Consider the following 21436-nt stretch of genomic DNA (forward strand, 5'->3'; position numbering starts at 1 on the left):
GCAGGTGCCTCAGCCAGGGAAGGCGAGGGTTGCTGCGTAAGTCCAACCCCCGAAGCCTTCATTCTTTCGCTGTCCTCACCTGCCCTGCAGGTGACTGGTTTCTCCAGAAGAGCCCTTTTGATGGTGAAAAGTGATATGTATTTTCTCTAAAGTGCTTCTAAAAACTGTTCTTCAGTTCTATAATTAGTTGGTCGTTCTTAAAAGCAAAGCCTCCTGCAGTGTAGAAGGGTGTTAAAACAGAACTGGGCACAGTCCCACACCTCGCCCCCAACAGGTGGTCTCTCAGGTCATTTACCCTTGTGTAACCCTGGCTGCTAAGCAGGAGAGAAAACCCTCTCCCCTGCCCCCAGGGACTGGATGGGTCCCTGCTGGGCCCCGCCTCCAGTGTCTCTGTATGATAGGGACACCTGAGGGCTGAGCGGAGCGTGAGTTCATTCCAGCCTGGGTGGCTATCCTGGCGCAGAGCTCCCTGGCTTTCTGTCGCCTCCTTTCTGGATCCACTTGGCCCTGGGTGGTGGTCAGCAGCTATCAGCGCTGACAATCAGCCTGCTTCCTTCTCACCTTAGCTCCGGTAGTCTCCGGGCTGTGGAGGGAGGGAGGGAGGCGCCTCGCCAATGTCACACAGCACCACGCTGGCAAGGGCCACAGTGTCTGGTCTCCGGACTCATGACATCACTGGCCCGGCTTCCCGGTGGTGGCGGGGCCACTGCGTAAGCCCGGCTCCTCTGGCCTGCTGTCTCGCCGCTTCTGGGCACCAGAGGGCGCTTCCCCGAAGGCCGCCTTCAGGACTGCAGCCCTCGCTGCCACTGCCCCCGCGGAGGGACGCTGGTGTCGCGGGGCCCCCTCGCGAATCGGAGCCTGCGCTCATCCCGCTGCCGCTGCACGCCTGGCGGGGTACCCTCGCTTTGTGTTTAGGGTCAACCCCACCCCGTCCCCGTATCCAGGCCACCTTCAGGACGCCTGACTCGGGCCGAGCCCACCCCATGCTCTGGAATTGTTGCTGGCTCTGGGTTGGGGGGAAGGTCTGTTGCAGGGGGGTGGGGCGCTGCCGGTGGACACACACCCTCCCCCAGGTTGAGGGGTGCAGGTCCTGGAAGGAAAGGCGCTTGACCCGGGTGGGGGGACGCCAGCGGGCCTTGCCGCATCGTGCTGTGCAACGCTGAGCCTCAATCTTCTCATCTGCGAAATGGGGAGGAGGTTGGAGGGAGTAGACGCTGGCGGCGGCAGCCGCGCTTCTTCTCCGGAGCGGCCAGGGGACTTGGTCCGAGGCTACTCTTGCTTGGCAATCTTGGGGAGCCCTAGGAAAGGAAGGGGGCCACGCTGCCCCATCCCCGACCAGCGCCCAGGCTCTGCGCACCCCGTTCCCTGTCCGCTGCAGAGGGCCCTACCAACCTGAGCGCCCTGGACTCGGCCCCGCGCGGGTGACGTCGGCGGCTGAGGCGGCACCCGGCCGCCCCGCCCCCACCCCAACACGCACACACGCACGCACCTTTCCAAGGGGGAAACTGAGGCTGGGTACTCGGACAGGCCTTCGCCAAGGTCACGGCGCACGCACGTGCGAAGGCCGCCTGGCCGGCGGCGCCGGAGCTCAAGCTCTCGAGCTCTCCCGGTCCCCTCTCCCGCAAACCAACCCCCACCCCCTCCCTGCCGCCCGCATCGCGCCTGGCCGGCCCGACGCTCTGGGGCCGCGCCCGCCGCGAGGACGGCGCGCGCTCGGCGGCTGCGGGCGGACCTGCGAGGTAGGAGGCGCGCGGGCTGGGAGCGCGCGGCGGCCGCTGCGGCGCGGGGGCGGGGGTCCCGGGGTTCGCCGAGGGAACCCCTCACTCCACTGCGGTCTAGGCGGCAGCTGGGACCCCCAGGTGTCGCGGCTACGCGGACGCGCTGGCTGCTCTCCGGACCCGGGGGGTGCGGAGATCGCTTTGCTGGAGCTGGGCTGGGGCGGAGATTCAGAGGCCACAATCGCACCGACGCACGGGTGGCAGCATAGGGGTGGTGAGGGGAAGCCGGGGTTGTGCGGCAGGGCGGCGGGGGCTTGGGTGCGGGTTTACCCCGAGCCTGGCTTGGCGGGCGTCGCGTCCGGGGTTTGGAGCGTGAGGCGCAGGGAAGCCAGGCTCCGCGGCTTTGCGGACCGCGGATCCGGAAACCTCCCAGAAGCTGAGGGTGCGATCTTGGGGTGGGGGGCAGGGTGTTCTGTCTCCGCGTCAATGCAGTTGGCTGCTTCCCTTGGTGAGGGAGCCTGAGTCGCAGCCCCGAGGGTCGCGAAGCCTCCCCCCTCCTCCCCGCACCCCTCCCCTTCTCTGCCTCTTTCTGGCGGAGAAAGCCCTCCACGTCGTCGTGGTCGGGAGTCTTGGGGCCAAGGCTGGGGAGGTTGAGGCATCTCAGGAATTTGCTGGTAGCCAGATAGACGCGCCCAGGGAGGGGGTGAGACGCTTGCGCTGGGCTGGACTGGGCTGGGCTGGGTTGGAGGGGCCAGTACAGCCATGGACCTTGTCCCATAGGGGGCAGGAGGTTGCAGAGAGGGGATGGGATGATATGGGGTGATTGCAGTTAACCCCGTCCCGCCTGCTAGCGTTAGGACACTTCCTGCTGGGCGGGAGATGGGGGCAGTTGTGGCGCAGAGTGTGGGAAATCCCTGCCCTGACCACATCCCGCTGCCCTTGGGCCCTGGACACGGTGATACTCAGGGAGAACTGTCTGCCCTGTGTCTGCAGACAGTGAGTGGCCACTTTAAATTGCCGACCTGTCAACTGTCACAACTCATCTGTTCCTGGTGCAAAGGGAGCAGAAAGATGACAGTGAGTGAGTGGGCCCCTCCCCTGGCCCAGTCCATCAAGGAGAAGTTTGGTGGGTATGGCTGAGCATTGGTGTTGGGCGGAGGACTGCCCTGGACTGGGAGCCCCATCTGATGGTGCCCCTGCTGCATCTTCAGTGTCTCCACTGTCTTTAGTGCCCCCAGCCCCAATTCAAAGGTGAGTTCCCATGTCACTGTATTCCACCCCAGGCCACTGTACCCCAGTGCAGGGAGAAGCAGCTTGGAGGCAACCCCTGTTTCAGAGATGAAGATACCGAGGCCAGAGGGAGGCAGGGCATGTCCAAGGTCACACGGCACAGTTAGGGCTGCCTGGCAACCCAGGCATCCCTGGAGGCCGCTTCTGGGGGACATGCCCAGAGGACAGGGCACCATCCCCAGAACTCCTGCAGTGGAGGCACAGGATGGGGCCCCCTGACTCCTGTGTGGTTGGCAGACAGGAAGTCATCTTGGGTCTTGTGATTGGGGTTGCCCTCTCAGCAGCTGGCCCCACCAGCCCCTGTGCTGTGCTGCCTGTGAGTGCTGGTGTTGGGGGGAGGCTTTCCCATTGTTCAGAGTGGGGAAGGGAGTGCCAAGTGCCAAGCCACAAGAGCTGGGGTGCTTTGTGTCCTCAGCCTTCCTCCACACCTGTGTGATGTCCAGGTGCACCTGAGTGACCATAGCTGAGAACACAGCCGCCCTTGTCCTGAGGAGCCTAACTGGTTCTCAGGGTAGTTGCAGGCCGGGCTGAGAACCACTCATTCGGCTGGGGAAGGTTGACCATATGTCTCAGCAAGATGCCCTGGATCTTTGGGGAGCAGGGAATGGAGGAGAGGGTCCAGTCTGGGTTCTAACAGAACTCAGACCTCACATTTGATGCTGCGCACCTGCCCTGCCCTATCCACTGCTTGCAGGCATGTCCACTCCGCTCTTGCCACCATCAAGGCCTGACTCTTTCCTCACTCTTGTCTCCAACATCTCTTCTGCCATCATCTCCCATCAGGAGAGCTGTGTATCGGGCATGGGTGGACACTGACTTTGGACCGACCCCTGCCTTGGGCTGTTAGGTGGGCTAAAACACCAAGAATCAGTCTGGAAAGGCAGGAAGCAGAGAGCTGAACTACCTGCTCAAGCATCCGTGTTTGTGTCTGTTTCCCAGCGAGGTTGCAATCCAAGTGCAACAAGCAGTTGTTTAAGCATCCAGTCAGTGCCAGTCTCAGACACCAATCACAGTCCTCTCCTATATATGATTCCATTTAATCTGCAAGACCACAAACCCAGCCATGAACTTGCAGAATGCTTCTTGAAGTTTTTAATGTGATGATGTCAGCCCCGCAGGCCAGCAGGAGTGACACATCTGTTGCTGCTGCGGAGTGTCCTTTCAGAGTTCCTTGGTGACCCTCCAGCCCCACAAGAAGCCAGAGACTGTGCCCGGAGAGGGGCCTCCAGACTCAAGTGGGCACGGAGTCTGTACTGACCCACCCAGATCCCTGTGTGCTGCGTGTGACTATGACTTAGAGCTTCCGGTGGGAGCCTGTGACCTTACTACCCCCCAGGCAGGTGGTCAACTCGGTGTGCACCTGCACAGTTCCACCCCTGCCAAGGTCTACTCCTCCACACTAAAACCCCTGAGGGCAAGATGGTGGCTGGCCGAGGCCCTATCCTGTCCCTTTTGCCAGGGCCTCCTATTGGTTTCTGTTGTATTCCCCGGAGATGAGCCCCGGCAGGAAGCCAGCTGTGAGGAGAACTGAGTTTGTGTGCCTGGAGGACTGTAGGCCAAGGCAGTGGGGATGGTGTCTGTGCTTTTGTGCCCTGAAAGGTCACAGCAGCTCTAAGACTCCCTGAGCCAGCGATGTCTTTGTTTTGCAATTTTTGCAAATAAATGAATAAGTAAATAATAAAATAGTTCTCTGAGGACTTGGTGGAGGGCTATTTGGCTTGAAACATGGATTGGTCCAAATGTTGAATGCCAGGGTGTTTTCATAAGAGCAAGTGCCTGGGGGTATTATAGGAATATTCCGCTATTCAGCTCAGGCCTGGGCTTGGGGATTATCCAAGGGCCCACGGATTTGGGATAAAAGGGACCCGGAAGGAAGCCGAGCCAGTCTGTGTGCCTGTGTGCTGCAGCTGGTGTCCCAGTGTGCTGTCCGTCCCCGCCCACCCCCGAGAGCCTGCAGGTCAAGGCCTTCTCCTTGCTGAACCTGTCTGCCCATTGTGATCTTACAGGACATAATTCTGATGGGGGCTTCTTCACAGAGCCTGGGGGGTTGGTGTGACCGGAAGATGCTTTGGGAGTTCTAAGTGTCACCAAAAGGCAGCGAGGGGAAGGTTGTTAGGTGGGGGTCTGGCATCACTTTCCAACTTTCAAGTTCCTCACTTTGTATGTGACTTTGGCTGATACATTCCTACAAACCCCCTCCTCTACCCCCTGACCAAGCCTCAGTTTTCTTCTCTTTAAAATGGGGCAGTAATCACACCAACCCTCCCAAGCAACCATGAGGACAAGGCCTGGAAATCGTGTGTAGGTGGCGCACAGTTTTTGTTTGCTGCTCTGGGGACATTACAGAAGCCACCAAGAACATCTTAGGCCTCAGGGTCCAAACAGGAGTGTCAACTTCACTCATTTCTGCCTTCCAGGAGCTTGTGTTGTCATGGCAGGAGACACCTGAGAGACACACAGACCGAGGCCAAGATCGGAGAACCTGTCTGCTCCCCGCTGTGCTGCTGTGGCTTGGAGTGGGAGAGCTCCTGCGAAAGGAAGCACAGAGGAGACTTCCTGTTGGAGCACTGCAAAGCCCAGCTTCTGGCGCTGGCCCTGCTGGCCTCCTATAAGCAGTGCAACCTTAGACAGGTTTCTTCTAGTCTCTGATCCTCAGTTCTGGTTTGTGGGAAGGAAAAAAAAAGCCCGTAGAATGGGCTTTTCCCACCCCAACGCCCCTCCCCATTTGGCTCTGCACTCGGTAGTGCCAGCTTGGTCTGTGCCTGCTTCCCCTATCACATGTGTCTTGTGCTTTTCAAAGTGATCTATTCCCAGGTCCCACAGAAAGGTGAAAAATCAAGCCGGCATGGCTCACCAGGCAATAAGAAGGTGCACACGCCCACCCCTCAGGCTGGACGGGAAGCCCCAGCTGGACCTCTCCCGTCAGTGGTCCTCAAAGGCCCTCCCTACGTCAATGTGAGGCAGTACTGCCTGTGTCCCTCGGTCACCTGTGGCATTGTTGTGCTGTCTTGCTATGAGCACACTTGGGCTGTGGATCTTGGTTTGGGTCTAGCTGCTTCTGCCCAAGGTTTTGCTCTGCAAGTGGCTGTCGTTTGTCCTTTTAAATGTGTTCCGCCTGAGCTCCAGGCCACGGTTTTCTCGCCTGCCTGCCATGTAGGACATGTGGGTTGTTTTTGGTGCAGGGCTGGCTGCTGTTCTTGCACATGACATGTCTATTCCACATCAGCATGCACCTGCTCTACTTGACAAAAAACAAGGACCCATTGGGTGGTCCCGCTCTCCCACTTCTGGCAGGTCCCTTGTCAGTCTTGGTCACTTCCCCTCACTGGGGGTAGATCGCAGTTTATTGTTGTAGTTTTAATTTGCATTTATCTGGTGATGGTGTGTCTCTTAGTGGCCATGGGGGACTCCTCTTGGCTGAGGCACACCATTGGGTGCCTTGCCCCTCCTGGGCTGTCGTGATTTTCTCATTGATTCAAATGATTCTTGGGGCCTTTTAGATTCCAGTTCTTCCTCAGTTATCTGAGGAGTCTTCAAAAGAATCCCCACATTGTGACAAAACCATGCCTTGTCTCAACACCTTCATGCAACAGAATAAATATTTCTCTCCATTTCACCATGAATCCTTGGCAGCCTCTGGCCTTTTCCATATGCATAAGGTGGTCCGAGCCCTTTGATTGAAAAGCAGAGAGGGAGAGACTTCCATCTACTGGTTTACTCCCCAGAAGGCCACAACAGCTAGCACTGGGCCAGGCTGATGCCAGGAGCGTCTTCCACGTCTCCCACATGGGTGACAAGGACCCAAGCACTTTGGCCATTTTCTGCTATTTTTTTCCAGGCACATTAGCTATGTCAGAAGTGGAGCATCCAGGACTTGAACCCCCGCTCTGATATGGGATGCCAGAATCATAGGCTTAATCTTCTGGGCTGCAGTGTTGGCCTGAGTTTTGGCCTGGTGTTTTGCTTGGTTATTTTGTGTGTGGTAAGAATTCTACTCTTCCCTAGCAGTCACGAAGAATCCCTTGTGTTCACATGTGATGCTGGGTGGCTGATCCGCTCGCTGTGGGTTTTAGTGTAGGGCAGAAGGGAGGGTCCCCCCACACTCTTGACCAAGTGACCCAACGCTCTTTGAGAAACATGCACCGTGTCCCCCAGCAGGTGTTCAGACCTCTGCTGGGTGTGCAGAAGCCTGGGACAGGGACAGCCCCGAGGACAGGGCAGGCCACCCTCCCCCTGTCCCTACACCTCACCCCTCCCCGCCCCGCCAGCTGCTGCTCCTGCCAAACAGGTCTGTGGGGCCAGAGCGGCTGGCCTGGCCGGCCGTCACGTGTCCGGCTGGCGCTGACTCGGGCTCTGGTGGATTAAGTGGGGGCTCAGGGTTTTTGACCAGCATTGGCCGCTGCCCCGACTGACAGGGGAGGGCTGAGGGCGCTGGTCTACATGGGCAGGGAGGTGGCCCCAGAGACCGACCTAGCTGCTGCGGCTGACTGTGGCAGGAGGCCCCCAGCCAGAGTGCCCAACTGAGGTAAGCAAGGGAGGGGCCGCTCGGGCTGCAGCCCTCTGTTAGGGAGATCATGCCCTCTCAAGAGTTTCCATTGTGCAGGTCTGCTTCTGGGGCAGCTGAGAGCCGGGAGGTACCTCGGTGCCCTGGCCTATAGCAGGTCCCTGAGTGGGCTAGCAAGAACTCGTGAGGTACCACCCTCTCATCTCCCCAGGGTCTCTGTATCTTCCTGTGAGTCCGCGGTGTGCCTGCCAGGTCAGGTGACCACTGCTGAGCTCTTGTTCCGCCCCCAGACCCTGTTGCCTTCCCCTGTCCTCAAGTCTTAGCCCCTCCCCTACCCCATCCCTGCCCCAACCAGGGTGCAGGCTGCGGGTAGGCCAGGGTGCATACTGAGGGGCACCCATGAGGTGGCCATCCATCATAAGTCCTCTGTGGTGCTGCTTTGCGGGACGGAATGTTTACCCATTTCTCAGATGAGGACACTAGGGCTTGAGGGCTCAGGACTGGCACTTGTCCTAGATCCACTCAATGTCTCCATGACCTGCCGCTCCCGACTCCTGGAAGCTGCACACTCCACCTGGGGTCCCCTAGAGGCTTGTCAGAAGAGGCCTGTTCTCTCCTGGGTAGCGCTGCAGCTCCCTGGGACTGCATTCCAGGCCCCTGGAGGGAAAGTGAGGACAAGAACCCTGTGCCAACAACTCGGGTCCACCCAGTCTGGGCTGTTCTGTGTGGTGGCAGGTGGCCGTCACAGCGGCTCCCTCTGGGACCACCTCAGGACCCAGCCCCAGCAGGTGCTGGGGGTCGGGAGGGGGGATCTTGGCTTTGCTTTTCACAGTCCGTGGCTTCAAAAGCCAGAGCTTCCGTGTTTGTTTGCCTTTCTTCCTCGACTTCATATTGATGTGTTGGCATCTTGGGATTGAATACTTGCTTGGGGGATGCAGGCCTGTGTTTGGGTGTCCAGTTGGGAATAAATCTGCAGTCTGTCCTTAGCACCAATCATGTACCTATTTCATATGTCATTTAAAGAGTCCCTTTGGGGCTCGGCGGCGTAGCCTAGTGGCTAAGGTCCTCACCTTGATCCCATATGGCCGCGGGTTCTAATCCCGGCAGCTCCACTTCCTCTCTATCTCTCCTCCTCTCAGCATATCTGACTTTGTAATAAAAATAAAATAAATCTTAAAAAAAAAAAGAAGAAGAAACATTAAAAAAAAAAAAAAAAAAAAAAAAGAGTCCCTTTGCCCCTCCTAGCCCGCCCAGCTCCGCCCCAACAGCCTGTGCTGGCCCCACCCTCCTGAAGGCACACATATTTGTGGACGCTGGCACCAGCTTTTCCTTGTCAGCAGGCTTTGAGGAAGGCTGCAGCCTGGCACGGGGCAAACAGGAGGGATTGTTGAACGGTGAAGAACGGCTTCTCTGTGCCCAGCAGAGGCCCTGGTTGGAGCCCAGCTCCCCATCCCCCAGTCCCACTAGCTTGGGGGCCAGAAGGAGGGTGGAGCCTGGAGCCTGGCTTTGGTCCAGCCTTGGCAGCCCAGCTGGCCAATGGGTGACCTTGAGCCAGCCCGGGTCGTCTGTGGGCTCCTGCCTCAGGGCTGGAGCCCAGGGCATGTGGGTGAGGGGTGTGTGGGGTGCTGCGGGGACTGTCCCTGTGAGGGCCCAGGCTCACCTGCACTGATTCTTGTGATGTGATGGACTGAGGCACGGCTGTGAATGGCCTCCAATGTGGAAGGGCTTGAAAAAGTAGTTGCGTGCAGAGCTTGTAGTGGGGGACTTGAAGCAGCTGAAGTCAGCATGAAGACTGGCCGGCATTTTCTCTCTGGGCCTCGTGACCTCCAGGCCTGCAAACATCTTATCTGTGTCCCTGTAGATCTCCCAGGGGGTTAGGGGCAGGGAGGGACAGGGCTTTATCTCCCAGGAAGGCAGGCTGCAGGTAGGGACATGTGACACACGGCCCGTAGCTGCTGTATGCCTGTGTTAAGGCCTCCTCTGTGTCCTCTCAAACAAGAGCAGAATTCCAAGGGTCCCAGTCCCCTAGGAGGGCCGAGTTCCAGCTTGTCCCAGGGTACAGATGTTTAGGTTGTACATGTCAGTCGGCAGAGGGCCGGCTACACTTCTTCCCAGCCAAGGAGCTGAGTGAGGGGCTGCGCCCACTGGCAGTGAACCTTTTTGACTGATTTTTACATAAGGCAGATGGTAGAGCCGGCTATGAGCTGGCTTTCTGCTGGCAAAGCCGAGCTTGCATCTCCCCTCCTACCTGGGACTTTCCTGTATTTCCTCCAGGGTCTCCTGCTCTGGGAAGCCCAAGGAAAAGGGACTCCAGAGGCCCTCCCTCATCTGTGTGAGCAACTTCAGTTAAACCAGCCTGGTGACACCTCAGAGGGGACATGCCCAGGAGCCCTGCTTGGGTGGCTGCAGAGATGCCAGTGGAGCCAGGAGTAAGTGGAGTCCCCAGCCTGGCTCAGCTGCTCCCTCTGGACACGCCCCCAGGCTGGGACACTGCATCCTGCCTGACTGGACAGGAAAGGCAAGACTCTGCACTTTTCAATCTGAGCAACAGGTGGCACCAGAGTGCTGGGCCAGCAGCAGTCGGCCCTGAAGGAGCTGGGATTATAGGGAACCACTGTTTTCAGTCTGGGCTGGCTGGGCCACACTTACCCTCTGCTCCTCATCCTTACCCCAAGCTGCCCAGACTGCTAGTTCGGTGGCTCCCACCAGCAGCTGTCATCGGGCCGTCTTTCGTCTACCAATTGTGCCCTGAACTGACTTTAAAAGCTGATCTAAATTTACCACCAAGCTTGACCTAGGGACAGCTGTGGCAAAGCCACCCTTTGCGGAAGGCAGGGGCTCTGTCTCAGCCTGCAGCGCTGGTGGTGGCAAGATGTTGATCAGTGTCTGTGCAGCAGGAGCATGGTGTAGGGACAGCTACATGAGCCCAGCAGGGTGCCCGGAAAACGTAGGTGCTCCTTGCCCCTTATCCTATGCTGGTTTGTAGATTGGTGACTGTGGTCATAGACAGGGGACACCTAGCCAGCTCTACCTGAAGGACCCAGCCTTGCTCCAGTCCCTTGTACAGCGCAGGTGCTAGACTCAAATGCCCATAGGTGGTATTTGGAAGGCCCAGTGTCACAGGTGCTTGGAGATGGTTGGAACTAAAGATATGTCTTTCTTTGATAGCTGTGTTGCTCAGAGCTTGGTCCAGGGAACTGTGCTTTCAAACCGTTTCAATAAGAAACTGTGGTTCTAGGGCAGGCTCTGCTGGTGCTGGGTGATATGTGGGTTTCTGTTTCTTTAATATGGTAAAAATCCATAGCTAGGAGAGATCTTCAACAGGGTTATGGAAACTGTGTGTTACAGAAACAACTGCATGGATTCCTAGGGGTTTTTGGCACCAGAATGAGCCTGTCTTTTAAGCCTATTTTCCTGCAGCCTCCATCAACAGAGTTTGAATCCTCATCAGAATATAAGGGGATCCTGAGGCCAGAGGCTTGGAAAGTCACTGGCTGGTTGGGCAGATGTTTACAGATAAAGATACAGAAGGACACCTATAGTGGGTTCCAGTCTAGGAACAAAAGGGCATGGTGGGGATTGTGGCAAAAACATTAGTAGGGCCTCGTTGGGATTGCCGGAATTTAGCATCCAGGCCTAGTGGCCAGATAGACATGTGCCCCCCTCTACCCCACTCCCATGTGGCAGACTTTTCTGGCTTTCACGAGAAGACTCCACCCCATACCCCTCAACCCCCGATCTAGTACAGGTGACCCTCAGTGACCCACTGCTCCTTCTGCTCACCGCCTCTGACCTGGACCTTCCATGTCCCCCTCTGTGGATCAGACAGCAACTAACTGTCCCTGGGAGAGCAGACACTTAGCCCACAGGAGAGGGGCCAGGCCCCTGGAGGCAAGCTGCGTCCAGCAGGTTCGCCGCTAAAGCAAGAGGGAGCTTCCTGGAAGGTAGCTGTTGGCCTGGACTGTCTGGAAAAACCTGGAAAGCAGGTGGGATTAGGGCAGGGGCAGGGTCCTTCAGGTCAACTCTGGTTGTCACTGCTGCTAGCAGTGTCCTCTGTCAGGAGGGAGGGCCTGTCCTGTGTCCACTGCCAGGAGGATAAGGAAGAGGAAGCCAGGGCCCCACCCCCTTCTCCTGGCTGCTGCCACGTGCGCCAGTGTGCCCTGCGGTGTATTAAGCCTGATTACCCTTAACCAGGGTCATAATTACTGCGGAGTGGCTGATGCGGGGAACAAATTGTTGTGTGCTTATAATTATAAATTGTGGTCCTCAGACTCCAGGGGTTCCAAACTTCCATATCTTTGCTGTGAACACATAAATTACGGTCATTTATGGCAGTGGCTGCAGAGACCAAAACTCCTTGTGGCCATGCTGTCTAAAGGACACTCACTGTGGCCACACTCTTGGAACCTGCAGCTGTTGGGTCCCTCAGAGTCAGACCCTGTTGTCTGATGAAGTCCGGTCTGCTCATCAGCTATATCATTGCCTTTGTCCATTTGTAAGTTGGACTCCCGGCTCTGCCACCACCAGCCTGAGGCCTCGAGGAGTCATGACACCTCTTTGTGCCTCCCTGGGGGTGCTGGGAAAGGTTTAAATGTACGTATGGCTGAATACCCATACCCCAGGGCAGGGGGGTGCCCCGGGAGCCTGAGTGCCCGTCCTGCTGCTGTAAAGGCCGGGAGCAGACTGTGCAGGCACCAAGCAGCCCCTCCTCCTCCAGCAGCCCTGAGCTTATTTTGTGCTTGTGTGTTTTTCCTTTCTAATTGTTAAATGTGGTCATTTAGTTTTACAATTTCTTTTTCCTTTTTTCAGCCAGAGGTCTAGCCAGTGTTTTCATTTTGAACAATGAGCAGACTCTTGAAAGACTCTTTCAAACATTTATTTTATTTGTTTAAAGGGCAGAGTGATAGAGATGGAGACGGGGAAGAAAGAGTCTTCCTTTTAATGGTTCATTCTCCAAATAGCCACAGTGTCCAGGGCTGAGCCACCTGAAGGCAAGAGCCTGGAACTCCATCCAGGTTCCATCCTGCATGCACGGCAGGAACTCAAGTACTTGAGCCATTCTCTACGGCTTTACCAGGTGTGTTAGGAGGAACTGGATTGCAAGTGGAACAGCCAGGACTCGAACTAGTGCTCATACAGAATGCTGGTTTGCCGGTAGCAGCTTCACCTGATATGCCATGACACCAGCTCCCTAGCTTGCTGGCGTCTTCCTCCCGTGGTGTAGAAACATGTGGTGGTAGACCAGAAGCTTGGCTGTGAGTCTGTTGGCACACTTGAGAGAAACCATTGTTTTAGAAGCACTCCATGAGCTCCTTGGGCAAAGCAGGTGGGCACCTGCCAGGGCCTGGCTTAGCACCCGTTGGTGTGGACTCCCTTCTGTAGTGAGCAAGCTGCTTGTCTCTCAGCAGCCTGGAACACTGACCAGCCTTGCCCAGGCAGTTTTCTCTCTATATATATTTTTTTCTAAATCCCCTCAGTTTCTCCACCTGCTTCAATAGGAAAATGAGCCCCCACTGAAGAAAAGCTACAGTTAGGAAAAAAGCCTCCGGCTGATAAGGCCGCCTCTTCATTTTCCTAAAGGACACCTATTTGTAGGTAAGACCTTTGCTGGCATGTTCCTTTAGGTATGGGGCATTCCTGGCACAATGGAAACCAAGATCAGTGTTTTGACAAAAGTGCTTCGTCCCAGGCCCTTCCAGAATCTATCTTCAGTTGTAAGGAGGTGAGGGCGAGTTGAATGAGACCAGGGTGAGAACGGGGAGAGAGAGAGAGGAGGACCTGGCCCAGCTCTGGTGGTATCCCTGAGCCAGCAAGAACCTGCTTCAATGTGATTCCTTTGTCCATCAGACGTTTATTAAGCACTTGCTGTAGACTGGGTGCCACCTGGATGCTGGATCCACGGTGGCACATGAGTGAAATCACAGAGCTTCCTTCTGCTGGGAGTGACAGACAGTAAACAAGTGACTAAGCGGTGTAATTAAAGGCTGAGAGACAGGCTGTAAAGGGACTATGAGACAGAGAGAAGGGGCGTGCCTTCCCCCTGCGGGTCCCGGAAGGTCCCGGAGACCGTTAGGACCAAGACCAAGCTGCTTTGTCTTGAAGTTCTTCCTGCTTGGCCCAGTCTCTTGGGATCCTGATTCAGCTGTGGTCCCAGGCTCCTCCGGGGCTCAGACCCTCCCCCCCCGAGTATTGGCGCAGGCTTAGCCCATGCTTGTTGGGGAGGAATGGGGACAAAGATTGACTCCCCTGCTTTCACCCTACCTGCTGGCTCCTTCACTCTGTCTTGATCTCCTGCCTGGGCAGCAGGGACCCAAGTGCTTGAGCCATCGTCTGCTACCTCCCTGGACGCACAGGAGCAAGAGGCTGGATTGCAAGTAGAGACGGGATATGCCGATACGGGGTGGGAGCATCCCAAGTGGCCACCTGCCTACGAGGCCTTCCCCTAACTGCTGCTTTTGCTTTCTCCTGTTCATGTGACATCAGCCAAGAGGTGGGCTGTCACCTGTTGGGGTCTTCTTGAAGCTGTATCTTGACTCAGGCAGGACCGTGAGCATAGACTTGGGCCACGGACCCAAGGCCCACCCCTCCCCGCCTCATTCCAATCCTTCATACCTAGCTGTTTACCCTTGACCGCATTCCTTTACTCTTGCGTGCCTTGGTTCCGTTTTCTGACCAAAAGGATGAGGATGATAATGACAGCATCTTCCTTGTAGGAGACAGCTCACATCATACATCCAGCACAGAACCTGCCTTTGGTGAGCACCTTGGGCGTCAGGCAAGAAGGCCCTGCTGGAAGGACCCTCTTCACGGTTCAGTTCAGGAATTGGGAGGTAGGAGGGGGGCAACAGACTCGGGCTCAGATCCCAAAGTGCTGGCTGTGTGGCCAGTCTTCCTGGGGATCGTTCAGTGCCTTCCCTGAGCCTCCCCCTGGAGTAAGGACGGTTGGGAATGGCACGGAGATTGATGTCTGGGAGGCCGTGTGATGGGGTGCAGGCTGGGGATCCAGGGAGAGCTTAGCTAAGTGGATTCCTGAATCCTGCCGGAAGCGTGCAGCAAGGGGTTGTGTCCCCGGTACTGTAGCTGAGCTGCAGTTGGCATCTTGACTGCAGATCAGGCGACTCAGTCCAGCAGTGGTGCTGGGAAGGGTTGGGGGGTCTGCTGACAGGGCAGGAGGAAGCTGGGCTCCAGAAGGATGCAGTGAGTATGGGGTGGTCCCGCCACCACCTTCCATTCCTTTTGTAATAGCCCAGTACTTGCTGTGTGGCAGGGGAAGGGTGAGGTGGGCACGGGGACCCTGGAAGTGCTTTGGGCATGCAAGTTTGGAGGGCTTCTTGGAAGAGGTGGCTATTCCTGGCTCCTCTGTTTATGTCCTCAGCCCCCACTGAGATTCCCGTCATCTGCAAGGCTGTTGCAGACTCCCGGGGGCAGATCTCGCTGTCCCATCTAGGCGGCTATCCTGCTGCAACCGTTCCCCTGAGGGTCTTTCCTTGCGTCTTCCGGCTGCCGGTCTGTTTCTCAGCTGTTGGTGTGGTAGCAGCTGCCTGTCGTTTTTAGCATTCATTTTGAGAGCACAAGCCCACACCTCAGGTCTCCACAGTCCTCTCACACTGTGGCTAGTCCTGTTAATAGCAGTGGGGGTGAAGAGGGGCACGGGACCAGTTCCTGGCTGTGCCCCAGCATGACTCAGGGAGTTCTGTCTGCTTGGACAATGGGGGTGTTAGGGAAGACTTCAAAGATGAGGGGACACTTGGGCTGAACCTTGAAGGTCAAGTTGGAGGTTGCTGGGCAGGGGAAGAGAGGATAATTCAGGAAGCAGGAACAGTGAAAGCAAAGACCCTATGAGAGGGAAGGACCTGGTGCATCCTGGGAGTGGCTGTACGGGAGGGTGAACAGCTGGGATGGAGCAAATGTGGAGGAGGGAGGCTGGTGCCCGAGCAGTTCAGTGCCACATGCAAACTCCAGTCATGCAGCTCCAGGGAAATGACCTCACGTCATCTCAGGCCCAGCCCGAGCCTCCCCGCCTTCATTCTGTCCACTTGAGTTAGTAAGATTGGGGAAGACCTTGGTTTGTAAACAGTTGCAGTGCTGGTTGGTTGGAATGTTTAAACAGTTTAATGTTTAAATGTTTAAATGCCCTGGCGCTTGCTAAGGGCCACTGTGTGCCTCACCCGGGCTTCCCAAGGTGTCGTCGGGCAGGGTCCCTGTGATGTGGGCGGCAGGGAGATGGCCCACCTGTATTTGGGCCGGAGGGATGCTCTCACCGCTCACCTGCCCTTGGCTGAGTCCCCTTGTTATTTAAGTCCCTGTGTGGGGATGCGGTGGGAAGCAGGGGGGTCAATGGCAGCGTCTCTAGTGGGAACACATGCTCTGGTCCCTCTGGGCCCCAGTTTTCGGGTCTGTGAAGGATGTTTGGGAATGTTGTATACGCAGCTCCAACAGGAGTGCTCCCCCTGGTGGCCATCTATACACCCACCATGACCTGTGGGTTCTGCACTTGCAGGGAGGGCCATGCAGGGTGAGGCTGGGAGGACAGGAGATTGGCCCATTTGAGGCTCCCTCCAGGAGGTGGCACTTCTGTCGGGGCTGGCAGGGTCAGCACTGGCCATGCAGAGTCATACATAAGTGAGCGACCGTGACTCTGCAGCAGTAAAAGTTAAAGTATATCAATCAATCAATCAATCAATCAACCAGGTAGCAGGTAGATTTGCTCCTGAGTTAAACCCTGACTACGGTGATGAGTACCTTGCAGGTACCAGCCACCCAGCAGGTGGGAGGGATGCCCTGGGGAAGGACATAGCTCATCAGTGTGACGAGAGAGCAGGTGCACCACGGCTCAAGAGTGTGAGCCTCTTAGGGGTGATTTTTCTGGAAGAAGTGATGTGGAAAGCTGAGAAAGTCCAGCTGGCACCAGGCCCAGAGGGAAGCTTGAGGAACCAGAAGTGTTGAAGCCGGAGGTGTGGCCTGCACGGGTTGAGGGGGATGGTGTGAAGCAAGGCGAGGGCTACCAAAGTTGGGCTTGGGATATCTCTGGAAAGCTGTGAAGCTGTCAGGAGCTAGGAGGATGGGGGTCAAGCTGTGTTGTGGTCAAACTGCCAAGCTGAGCAGCTCGCAGCTAAAACCAGGGACAAAACCATGGAAATCAAGGTGTCTGTGGCTTTTCTCTTTTCTTTTCTTCATCCAACTGCCCCATGTGTGGGCTCCTGTTCATCCCTTAAGGAACAACCCAAAATGTCCCCTACTCCTCTGAGTACCTCTCCTGGGACAGTTACAGATTTCCTCCTCTACTGTTATAACACCCTACTTGGGGACTCGTGTCCCAGCAGGGTCTTCCCATTGCTGAAGGAGCCAGGATGGACGTGGCTGAGCAACCCCCTGCTGTCCTGTCCCTCACTGTGCATTTGAGGAAGCAGCTCCAGAAGGCTGAGCAGTTGGCCCAGATGACAGGTGGGAGGGATCCGTCTAGGCTAGCCCCTTCCCCCATTCCCTCTCTGGGACTTTTCTCGCTCCTGCTTCTGAGTCCCTGAATGATTGAACGGGCATTTGGCTAACTGACAGCAACTGATGGGTGCACGAGACGCACTTGGCAAGAGCGTATCACAGGAGGCTGAAGAGGCAGACGGTGCATTGGAACTCCGTGGCATGGTATTCCCCCATGCTAACAGGGAAATCCAGGGCCCTACGCCTCCTTACTCAGAGCCAGAATGCAGCACCACTGGACAGAGGGGCCTGGATTTCTAGGAGAGACCTGTGTCCCGAGGCAGTTTGAGCAGTCCTTGGTTTCTGCTGCAGCTGGGCTGGGATGGGGAGGAGGCCTGTCAGCTCCTTCATCATGTTTTTTGAGGACAGTCCCCCACCTCACCTGAACTAGTTTATTACCAGGGCAGGCAGGCAGGCTTGGGGGCACAGCAGGTTGAAGTCTCAGCGTGGGACTCCTACATCCCAGATCCAAGTACCTTGCTCTAGAATCCCCAGTGACTCCGCTTCCAACCCAGCTTCCTGCTAATGTGGCTGAGCGTGGGCAGCAGGGACTAGCTTAAGTAGCGAGGCCCTATGACCCCCATGGGAGACCTGGATGGTGTTCTAGTCAGCCCGGACCAACTCTGGCTGCTGAAGGCATTTAGGGGAGTGAATGGGTGCTTGGACATCCCATTCTTGGACTGTCTCTTTCTCCCTGTCTTACTGTCTCTGTGTCACTCTGTCTTTCAAAGAAATCAAAGTAAATAAATGAGCTTTTTCAGGATCGTACCCCTCGCCAGCTTGTTGCTTGCCGTGAGCCGGTGTGCCAAGGCAGATGTGGGCCTGTGCTGTGAGCAGGGCGGCTGCGTGGCCCCGGTGAGGACTTGCTACTGTAGGTACCTGTGTCCGGCTTTCCGGCTGCAGCCTTTCCAGTGAGGGTGAAATGGTTTGCTTTGTATTTCTCTTTTCATGGTGAATTGGCCCTTCATATCTCTTCAGTGAGTTGCCTATTTGGGTCCTCTGCCTGTTTTAAAACGACCTTATTTGCCCTTATTATTTTTTTTATTTTGAGTTGCATGTCTGCTTCATGTAGTGTGGCTAATAAATCCTTAGTCAATAGAATTAAGATTTAATTTGCTACTGCCAGCATTTCCCTCCCTTTTGGATATTTACTTATTTATTCCAGATTTTGTTTACTTGAAAGTAAGAGTTATAGAGAGAAAGGGAGAGAAGGTTCTTCTATCCACTCATTTGCTCCCCAGATGGCCGCAGTGACCAGGGCTGGGTCAGAGTGAAACCCAGAGCCAGGAACTTCTCCCTGGTCTCCTACCTGGGTGGTGGTGGTCCAAACACTTGTGCCAACTTTCCCTTTTTCCAGGCACATTAGCAGGGAGCTGAGTCAGCCGTGAAACAGCTGGGACTCAAACCAGCAGGCACCCATAATGGAATGCCAGCCCCAATATTTATTTCTAATGTAGCAAGAAGGGAGTTGTGGAGTTCCCTAGATTGCTGCTGAACTTCTGGGCTGGGCGATCTGAACTGGCCAGTGCTGCAGGCCGAGCCAGCTCCGCCTCCTTGCTCTACTGTTCTCTGAGTTCAAGATTCAGAGAGCCAAGAGACAGGTGGTCTCCTGCAACTTTCTGATGGTGGCGGCTCTGCCAGCTGCGAGGGACCTCCAGGTGTGGCTGCCCAGGACAGGGGAGGTTTGATTGACCCATGTCTGATTGCAGTTTTACAGCCACCAGTGTGGGTGAAGGGCACTGTGCCTGCCTCTTCTGGGAGTTCACAGATACACAGGCAAGAAGAGAACAGAGTAAGGAGAAGCTTAACAGGGCGACCTGAGCAGCCTGCCAGAGAAGGCGGCCAGGGACCGCGCCCCGCCCCCCCCGACTTTTTAATGTTGCATTAAGGGCTAAAGGTAGTCCTTAGTGTTTGGAAGGTGCTTCTGGGTCCGGGCAGAGGAGAGTGGGCGCGCTCTGGGAGTCCCAAGAGGATCTCCAACCCATCCTTCTTAGAGGGGTCCCCCAAAGGGTGGCCCCGCCCCCCTGCGGTGATGGGCCCACTTCTTCCTCTGGCTACGGCTGTCAGCCGAGCAGGCTGGGCTGTGTGTATTTGCTCTGCTGATGCGCTGGGGAGGGAGACACGTCGACCGGCAGCCTCCGGAGTTGGAGCACGGGGTGGGGTGCGCGTGGTGCTTCCCTCCCACACCCCCACAGGAAGCCTGGGATTCCCGCCCCGCGCGCCTCTCCTCCCGCGGCCCCGCCCCTCGCCCGGCCCCGCCCCCCGCGCGGACCACATTCCTCCGGCCGGGCCTCGAGCTGCGCCAGGCGGGCGGCGGCTGAGGGGCGGGCTCCGCGGGGCCGGGGGCTCGGACGCCGGGCCGGGAGCCAGCGAGCCCTGGGCCGGGCGGCCCGACGTGACCGTGCGGCGTTGTGGGCGCGGGGGTCCTGACCCTGGGAGGTCGAGGGTCTGCCCCGAGCTCCGGCGGGAGTCGGCGGCGCTCGACCGGGCCTGGGTCCAGGGCGCCCGGCCCGGTGAGCGCCCGCTGCGGCCGCCATGTGGTGCCTGCATTGCAACTCCGAGAGGACACAGTCCCTGCTGGAGCTGGAGCTTGACAGCGGGTAAGGGCTGTGCCGGGTGGGGCCGGTGGAGTGCGTCCGGCTTGAGGCGGGGGACGAAGTGCTCCCGCCAGGCTGCGGGCCGGGCCTGTCAGCACCGGCGGCCGGAGGCTGTGGGTGTAAGAAGCGACTTGCGGGAAGGCCTGGAGAGGCCGGGTGGGAGCCGGGGCCGCCGGGGCCGAAAGGGCGGGGGACGTCTGTGCCTAGAGCCAGCGAGTCTCCTCCTGCAGGCCGGGTCTCTCCGCCGGCCTGAGCCTGGCTTTGCCCCCGAGACTGTGTCCTGGGGTGAAGGCCCGCTGGAGGCCGCCCGAGCTGGCCTCCCAGGGCTCCAGACAGCTGCGCGCCCCGTCCCTTGCACCTGGCAGGGCCACCTGCGAGAGCGCCGGCAGCCGCGGAGTTTACCTTAGTGAGTTGCAGGGTTGCTGGCCAGGCGGGCTGGGCTGGGGTCTTGTGTATCCCGGGAACCTGCAGGCTTGCCAGCAGGGCCTGGAGGGGGCCTGGAGGGGGGCGGGAGGAGTGTTTACGGAGTAAGAGAAAGAGAAAGCGCGCCGTGGATGTGCTGGGAATATGGATTCTCTTGGTACAGCTGCCCCTGGGGCCGCCGGCTGCAGGCCCCCAGGGGAGCCGGTGTGGGGCCGAGGGGGATTGCTGACAAGCAGACTTGGCCTGAGACAGGGCCCCTCTGGGGTGGGGGACACCCACCTCGAGCCCGTTGATTGTGCAGTTCGGAAATTCCTCTCGGTTTCTGACAACTGTCAGACACCCTGAGAACATGCATCTGTTCCCCCGCTGTGCTCTCCTCATCCCTCCCACCCCGGACCTGGGGCTCAGCCTGAGGCTGCCTGTGGGTCAGGGGAGTGGGGGGCACTTCTCAAGGGCCGGCTGGTGGGGTGGAGGCCAGGAAAGCTGCAGCTGCAGGGCCATCTGTGTGGAGTTGGTGGTGTGGGTCTAGGAGTGGGGGCACGTTCCTCACAGCCTTCAGCTGTCCCCCTGCTATTGCATTTCCCCCCTGGTCCTCACTGAGTCAACATCCTTGCACTGCAACAGAGCAAACTGGCCTTGAGCCGCCTGTTACATCTGCGCCCAAGTGCCTGCCGTGTCCCAGACCCTGCTGTAGGCACCAGGGACATAGCCGTCAGCAAAGTGTAGTCTTTGTCCTTGTGCGAGACCAGCATGCTCTCCTTGCCGCGCCTTTCCACCACCCTCACTTGCGTTGTGTCCTGTTTGCTCTGGAGAGTCTGGTGTGTGAATCCGAACAAGAGAATCATCCAGGCCCCTGGCCTGTGGAGGCCCAGTGAGGAGCCTTCCAGGGGCCAGGTGGTCCCCCGCCTTTCCCCCATCTCTAGATGGGATCCAGCACTCCGCAAAGATTGGGCAGACTCCGGTTTATAACAGACCCCACACAGTCCCTTCCAGACCCAGCAGTGTTGCCCTGCACAGGTTTCTCTGGCAGTGTGGGTGAATCCTCATGTTGCCCTGGCTCCAGGCTTTGCTTTCTGCCATTGGAACAACTTGGGACACGATTCACCCTTCTTTCTAAATGGTCACTGTAAGTGACTTGGCCACAGTAGCCCAAGGGAAGCCTGGAGTACAAGCCAGGTGTTAGGATGGAGGCCTGGCCTTGGGAGCCCACTGGGCAGCCCTATCAGGATTCTTAGGTTTTTCATTGAAGGATGTTAGACTGTGAAGTAGTTGTGCTAATATTTATGCAGCTTCAGTTAAGAAACATGGCCAGGACCAAAAGCTTTGTCGTCAGACAGCATGGTGACTGGGCAGACAGGTGTTTCTGTAAGGCGTTGGACAGGACACCTGTGGCTGGGAAGCCTATGACCTCTGTGTTTGTGTGTACA

General features: G+C 57.3%; 1 protein-coding gene across 7 annotated transcripts in view; it reads left to right on the top strand.

Moving 5' to 3' along the window:
• IQSEC1 (IQ motif and Sec7 domain ArfGEF 1) overlaps positions 1–21436 on the top strand; it is a 238763-nt gene that overhangs the window by 153494 nt on the left and 63833 nt on the right. The window contains exon 1 of one of the 7 annotated variants that reach the window (XM_058678602.1): positions 7303–7533. The exons of 5 other annotated variants lie outside the window; for them this stretch is intronic. Coding sequence is in view for 1 of the 2 variants with exons in the window: in XM_058678600.1 (XP_058534583.1) it covers positions 19525–19589 (65 nt within the window). In the remaining variant the exon portion in view is untranslated. Of the gene's footprint in view, positions 1–7302; positions 7534–19257; positions 19590–21436 lie in introns of those variants that run through there. One more of the 7 variants, XM_058678600.1, reaches the window with a different exon arrangement.

This window comes from Ochotona princeps, chromosome 21 (genome assembly GCF_030435755.1).
Source record: "Ochotona princeps isolate mOchPri1 chromosome 21, mOchPri1.hap1, whole genome shotgun sequence".
Classification (NCBI taxonomy): Eukaryota; Metazoa; Chordata; class Mammalia; order Lagomorpha; family Ochotonidae; genus Ochotona; species Ochotona princeps.